The sequence below is a fragment of the Crocuta crocuta genome, unplaced genomic scaffold (genome assembly GCF_008692635.1).
Source record: "Crocuta crocuta isolate KB4526 unplaced genomic scaffold, BGI_CrCroc_1.0 scaffold862, whole genome shotgun sequence".
NCBI classification, from domain to species: Eukaryota; Metazoa; Chordata; class Mammalia; order Carnivora; family Hyaenidae; genus Crocuta; species Crocuta crocuta.
The window spans coordinates 456,358-463,678 of NW_027529584.1; the positions used below are offsets into that span (position 1 = coordinate 456,358).

At 60.0% G+C, this 7,321-nt stretch overlaps 1 protein-coding gene across 1 annotated transcript in view; it reads left to right on the forward strand.

Moving 5' to 3' along the window:
* Positions 1-7,321, forward strand: part of RIMBP2 (RIMS binding protein 2) — a 93,820-nt gene that overhangs the window by 73,978 nt on the left and 12,521 nt on the right. Inside the window, exons 14-15 of the mRNA XM_077761720.1 lie at positions 1,785-2,471; positions 3,208-3,325. Of these exons, the coding sequence (XP_077617846.1) occupies positions 1,785-2,471; positions 3,208-3,325 (805 nt within the window). The remainder of the gene's footprint in view (positions 1-1,784; positions 2,472-3,207; positions 3,326-7,321) is intronic.

Sequence of the window (7,321 nt, forward strand, 5' to 3'; positions counted from 1 at the left end):
GGCCCGTTCCCAGCTCCGGGGCAGACAAAGAGCCGCCCCGCCGCTGGGACCCCTGTGGGCTTTGCAATTGCAAAAGGCCACGGAGAGGAAAATTCTGCTGGGAGAGAGCGCACCCCGCCACCGAATTCCTCTAGGACACAGCCGTGTGTTTTGAGTGGTGGTGGGTAGGAGGCAACGTCTGGCGCTGGCTGCCAGGCTCACTGCTCACTACGCAGTGCCCACTTGCATAAAGATGCAGATGTTCTCCCAGCAAAGGGCCCCAGCAGAGGCTTGGGGATCCTCTGTGGCCAAAGAACATGCCAGACGTCGGTGCTTCCGCCAGTCCTGGGGCCTCTCCCCGGCCTCCTGCCAGCTCCCAAGGTCACACCGGCCAGCAGGACTCACAGCAACTTCCTTGAGGGAGGCAGGCCGCAGGCCGCCTCCCCCAGACTCCTCCTGCCTGGCCCCAGAGCCCCGGGCAGCCAGCAGGTGTCTGGGCTGGGCTGGGCGGGGCCTGTATCCGTTTTTCCAGGATGCTTTTCCTTCCTGTGGAGAAAGCTCCTGGACGGCACTTACTGCGACCGGGTTAGTAAAGAAGCAAAATGGTTGCCTTCTCACCTAGAGAGGAGGTTTGAGGATGACAGGTTCCTATGGAACTGATGGCCCAGTGCACCCCCCACCCCCGCCTCCTGGGACCCGGCAGACGGCACAGGGGGGCCTGTGGGGGCACAGGTGCACTCACTTCGCTGTGCCCACAGCGCTGATACAGGTTTATAAGTCAGGAGATTCTACAGACTGGTGTGGACTTCCGAGTCCTCTGGGAAGTCCGACAGTTTGGGGATGTGATATGGCTTTGTTGGGCCCCACTTCCCGCCTCTGGACGGTTCCTGCAGCTGTAGCCTCGCTGCGGGAGCCCCGGTCAGACCCCTTCCTCCCGCTCCCAGACAGACCCTGGTGTCAGGTTAGCAAAGGCAAGAGACTGGGTCAAAGACAAGGGCGCACTGCCGCTCGGGCCCTCACTGCAGGCACTGAGCTCTGACCCTGGCGCAGGCGAATGCGCCAGGGTCCCCAGTTCATGGAGCCCCAGGTGGGGTCCTGGAGGAAAGGCCTTGCCTGGCGGGGTAGTGAGGGCCTCCCCAAGGAGAAACTGTCTGGCTGTGCTCAGTAGGTGTGGAGGAGGGGCTCAGGGATGCCCCTGCGGACCTGTGGGCACGCGGTGGCCAGGTCATCTCTGGCGTGGGGCAGCGCCCTCGGTGGCGCTGTGCATGCCAGGCCGGGACGGCGGGATGTGGGTCCCTGCGCGCCAGCAGCCAGGATCCAGAGGGCCATGCCTACCAGGTCCTCTGCAGACACTGACCTGGCAGGGCTGTGCAGCATGCACTGCCCCAAGCTACAAGGGCCAAGGCCCTGAGGTCACACAGGCATTTAGCTGCAGCTGTTGGAGGAGGTGAGGGCCCCGGGGTAATGGGCGGGGCCGCTGTGGGGACCGCCTCCCTCCCACGGACTCCTTTACTGTGGCTTCCAAGTTAAGAGCAGCCCAGCCTCCAGCTGCTAGATGTCCTGCACCCCAGCCCCCCCACCACACTCGTGGCCTCCACTCCGCCCAAAGCACGCCTCCTGCCTGCCCCACCGGGCACCGTGGGTTCACCTTCTGTTCTGTTCCAGAGCCGGCCGAAGCTCGCCTTCCACCCCCGCGAGTGCACGCATGCCTGTCCCTCCTCGCGTCCGAGACTAATTCTGTCTGTTTTCTTTCCTTCCCCCATGTCACTTTGGTCATACCCTGCGGTAACACCCCACCCCTTAAGGAGTGCTTTCAGAGTAGTGGCACCGAAGGGGCCTTCCTGGAGCGCCCTGAGCACCCCCAGCAGGCCTGCCCCAGTAAGGGGCTGTTCAGTATCCCTGAAGCAGCCGAGGAGGCAGAGCCACCGCAGCTATTGCACAGACAGGGCTTAGGGTACTCGGCTAGGGCCCGCGCCCGTGTCCGCAGTGGGGATGAGGCCCCCCAGGTGTCCTGGCTCCCGGCCAAGCCCAGGGGCCCCGGGATCAGCCCCCACGCCAAGGACTCGGTTCCAGAAGACCGAGGCTGCCGGTTCGGCCGCTCGGCCAGCAGGAGCCCGGACAGTGGCCTGGACTGTGGGAGCGAGGAGGAAGAGCTGCGCTTCGGCTTCCGAAACACGGCCAAGTGCGGCCCGGGCCCGGGGCCCTGTCCCTGTAGGAGAAGCTTGAGGCCTCTGCTGGCCCGGCGGCGGACGCTGACCCGGCAGAGCAGCATCGAGGAGGACTTTGGGGAGCAAGTGGACCCCGGTGACGTCATCAGGAGCGATGACGCCCACCCCAGCCCAGAGAGAGCCGCCCCCAGGAAGGATGGCTGGCAGGAGCCGCGGGCTCACCAAGGCTTGCGGGATGTCTGGACGAAAAGCGTAAAAACGCCCGACAGTAGGGCCGCTGGCCACCAGGCACAGCCACGTCCCAGGCTTGCAGACGGCCCTGCGGTGTGTGATGTACACTTCCTGCTCACGTCCGCTTGCCAAACCAATCCATTTCCATTCTCTCGCCTGATTGATTTATTTGGGTGTCCATCCCTGGGGAACCCCTCTGCTGGCTGGCTTTCCTTTCCATGCATTTTGATTTACGCCCCATTGCTTCCTGATCTTTGACCGTGCTGACGATCCCTTTACTTTGCTGTAGAATACTGACCCACCCCCACCCCACCCCCACCCCACAGAGTCAGCGATGATTATGGCNAGTTTCAAAGCCAATAACGCCCAGACACTTCTGTCTCTGAGTTTTTGGGGACCTCACGCACAGCGCGGTCCGGGCGGGATGTTTGGAGAGGCACTCGCTCCCCACGCCCGTGACCGCTGCAGGCGGGGCCTGTGCTGAGACTAGGTAAGGGTCGTGTGTGGTCAGGGGAGCCTGTGGAAGCCACTCTCACTTTGGTTCCAAGATCCCGGCTTCCGCAGCAGTAGCCGCAGGAGACAGTGCGTCCCGAGGGGTCCCTTCTTGCCCCCCCTCCCGTGTGTGTGCCGAAAAGGGACCCTGGTGTAGAAGATGGGCCGCCTGGGGTGAGCAGCTTGTTTCTCTTCCAGGTTATTCAGCTAACCTTTCAGTTAAAAGCTAAGTTTAGTTGCCTTTAGAGCTTTTGCTTCTGAGTTGACATGATTCGGCTGACTTAGTTCCTGAGCCCCCTGAGGCCGGCAGGACTAATGACTGTTGTTTTGTCTCTAGATTTTAGGAAACCCGGCGTCTGCAGGACGGGCGGACAGGGCGGATCACGCAGGCTGGAGGCTCCCCCATGGCAGTGCTGGCCCCCAGAGGTCGCGACCAGTGATGGTCCCATCCATCGGTTAGTGGGCCTGCTTGACACCTTTCTCCTCCTCCTGAGCACGGAGCACATGGCTGCGTCGTCCTTGATCTAAACATGTTTGAAAACATATCAGGGACGGGGCGCCTGGGTGGCTCAGTCGATTGAGCGTCCGACTTTGGCTTAAGTCATGATCTCATGGTTCGTGGGTTTAAGCCTCACGTCGGGCTCTGTGCTGACAGCTCAGAGTCTGGAGCCTGTTTCCGATTCTGTGTCTCCCTCTCTCTCTGACCCTCCTCTGCTCATGCTGTCTCTCTCTCTCTGAAATAAATAAAACATTAAAAATCAAAAACAAAAAAAAACTTATCAGGGACAGCATTTTAGCCACATAGAGGAAACTCTCTGTTACTTATGGCAAAAAAAAGGCAGGAAGCCCTGGACCAGGGAAACCTACTTGGAAGTGCTCTCAGACACCGTGCTGGCTGCCCAGGCCAGTTTTCCTCCTGCGAGTCTTTATCTATGTTTTCCCGGAGCGGCCGGACGGCAGGAGCCCTGGACAGGTTGCCGTGCGCTGCCTCGCCACGTTCCCGCTCGTGCTCACGGGAGATGCTCCTGGTCAGAGCATGGGTGGTGGCTGGTCCCCAGATTCAGAAACAAGGCCCACGTAACAGAGAGTTGTCGGCACGCATAGCACACGTTGGCAGCCTGGCCCACAGTGACGGAAACGCCAGGAGGCCCGGATGTGTCCTCGGGGCACATGCCACCCTCCTCCATCTGGTCGCCTCCTCGCTCGTGAGGCCCCGTCTTGCACCCTGTGTCCATTCTCTTCACTCCTTTTTGGGATTGAGCCAGTCTTGCTGAAATCCATCATTTTAGGCCCTGCAGCCGACCCGCTGGGCGAGGGGGACGTGGCGGGCTATCAGATGGGAGGGCCTCCGCCGGGTCCCCCCCCGGAATGAATCGTGGCAAAAGCAGTTCTAAAAAGTATTTGCAAAGGGTAATGGAACTTGGTAATCAGCCCAAATAAACTTGCCTTTGTGAAAACGTGTGCACACGTGGGGAACCAAGCAGGGGGCCCTGGGGACGGGGTAGAAATAGAAGAGAGTGAGACACCTTGACCTGGCAAGTCAGGGCTGTAGGGAGACAAGTTAGGGACCACAAGACTCCCCTGTCCCCCCTTCCCCCCCCACGGCTCTAATCACAGCCAAACCACTGATGCTTAGTCGGCCTCCTTTCACATCAACCAGAAAGACAGACAGACGTGATAACACAGAACAGATCCTCTAAGTATTGTCCTTCGGGACCTCTCTTCCTTGTAAAGTCCAGACAGCAGGGGAAAATGTTCCCCCTTCCACATTCACGGCCCTAGAATGTTTTTATTTATCAGCAAAATTTTCACAGAATATATCAAAGAGCCTTAAAAAAAGAGTCTTTTCAGTTAACTGAAAAATAACAGAGTACGCAGAGCTCGACTTGGAAAACGCTGGTCTTTCATGTAATCTGTGCGTCATTCCTCCTGCCTGTCACCGGGCCCCACGGGGTCTCCTGGCGTTTAAGATAAGTGGCTCGTGGGGGGCTGCCCGTCTGTAGAAACGAGGCGGGCCCGGCCGGGGACGCACGCCCAGACTGTTGTTCCCCACTGTTGTCCTGGGCTCCCAAGCCTTCACCGGACCGTAACTGAAACGCCTGATGACCACAGCGAGGCCCGTCACGGAGCCGCTGCCCTTCCTGGGTTGGGCGTTAGTGGTGCAGGCCCCGGCCGGGGGTCCTCCGGCCCCGGTCTCCCAGGACAGGGAGGGAACAGCCAGGTGGCCGTGCCGGGGAAACATCAGTGTGCGTCCAAGTCTGGCCAGCCGACCCTCACCCCCGGGAGGGGGTCTCTGGCAAATCCTTTGATTGGCTGGGTCTTCCGGTAAAGGGTTCAAGGGGCCGCGCATGTCTTGGTCTCAGTAAGTCACTAGTGACATTAGCGGAAAGAGAGCAATGCTGACGTTTTAACAACAACAGAAAGCTCTCAATGACATGACTCAAAAAAGTGCTGGATGAACTTGTGATTTGCTTTAATTGTACCTGACTTGTGACCGTGGAACAGTGTAGGAAACTGCGTAAGAGCGTGCCTAGAGTCACACACGTGGCACGTTCACACACAGACACCTCTCAGGGGACAGAAGTGCAGTGCGCTCGGCAGCTGCCAGTGACCCCAGAAATTAGTGGTTTTTCTTGTGCAAATATCAGCTACCGTTTTAGGGGTCTGCTCTACTCGGAAGCATCTGTTGTCTTTTCCAGGGGACGCGAAGTCTGTAGNGCGTGGCACGTTCACACACAGACACCTGCTCTCAGAGGACAGAAGTGCAGTGCGCTCGGCAGCTGCCAGTGACCCCAGAAATTAGTGGTTTTTCTTGTGCAAATATCAGCTACCGTTTTAGGGGTCTGCTCTACTCGGAAGCATCTGTTGTCTTTTCCAGGGGACGCGAAGTCTGTAGAACGCATACTTCCCCCATATCTTTTTTAGAGACATTGCATTCAATTAAAACACTGTACCTCTTCATCTTCTCCGGGTTTTCCAAAGCCCAGGTGTCCTGATGTAAACAAGGCGAAAGTAAGTCCGGTGGCTGCGCGTGAGGAGGGCCTCAGGACCCTGATGGGTAACTTCGAGGGACGATGTCCCTGGGCGCGGCTCCCTCAGGGCGCCCCCTCCTCCACACGAGGATCCCATTCTAAGGGCCTGTGGGCTCCCCGGTTTTCCCACGTCCTCGGCTGTGCCGGCTGCCGAGCTCGCAGAAGGAGGGGCCTCGGCAGCTCTCTGGGCCCAGAGAGGTGCAATTAGGAATGAACATATAAACGAAGCTTGGCCCTTTAGAACAGAGACTTCTTTTCCATGGGTTTCGCCGTGAGGAGAAAATAAAACAGTTTAAAGTCCATTTAACAGACGATTCCCTCTTTGTACAAATGACAGGGACCCTGCGGGTGCAGGCAGTAGGGTCTCCGGCAGGCAGGGAGGGCGGGTCTCACTTGTACGAGGCGGTGCTTATGCACACGGCACGGGCGCCCTCGGGGGCCCTGACTGGGCACATGGTGGGCAGACCCTTTCTCCTGCCTGCCGAGACCCCCTGAGCCCGCCCAGGTGACCCGGGTCATAGCCTCAGGGCAGAGGGAAGGAGTCCCCACGCCAGGTCAGACCAGGTCTGGAGGTGAGTTCTTCCTCAGGCCGGACCCCCAGCTGTTCCCTGTGGTCTCTGGGGAGGCCGGGGCCACAGTCCACGGTGGACACGCACCTTCTCTGGAAGAGGAGGCAGTGAAGTCTGCCTGCTGCCCACTCCCCCCACCCCCCACCAGAAAGAGCCCGTGGGGCAGGTGGGTGGTTCTGCCTGTGGTCTCCCTTGGTTTTGAGACTCTGGCTGGAGCCTTCGCTGGGACCCAGCATCGTATGTCTTCCCTGGTCTCTGTGCCTCGGGCAGTGTGGCCACTTGTCATGGTCCCTGAGCCGGCGCAGCTGCTGAGGCGTGTGGCCTGTGCAGACTGCAGGGGCGGGGAGGGCGTGGGGCCAGTGCAGACTGCAGGGGCGGGGAGGGCGTGGGGCCAGTGCAGACTGCAGGGGCGGGGAGGGCGTGGGGCCAGTGCAGACTGCAGGGGCGGGGAGGGCGTGGGGCCAGTGCAGACTGNGGCCATGGCTGTCATTGCCAGCCACCCCTTATGGGTGGACCTGGCTCGCAGCCCTCATGCTGTCTGGCCCACAAGCGCATGCGCCCGGTGGGTGCCCTGGGAGATGACCGAGATACCCCGGGAGTGAGCCCTCCTCCTTCCCTGCGGTTCCCCGCTGTCTGCCCTGGGCTCAGCTGTCTCGGGTGGGGGGGTCCCTTCTGGCCCGGCCACCTGCCAGAGGAGAAACCAGCCGCCTTCGTGCTGCTGACAGTTCTCTCTGCCTCCACCCTGCACGTGTTCTCACCTGAGGTCACAGGGTGGCTTACAGAGCTTCAGCTGTATCATGTCGGTAACATGGAAAACTGGGCGAAGATGCAGGAGAGCTTTCCGTTGGCT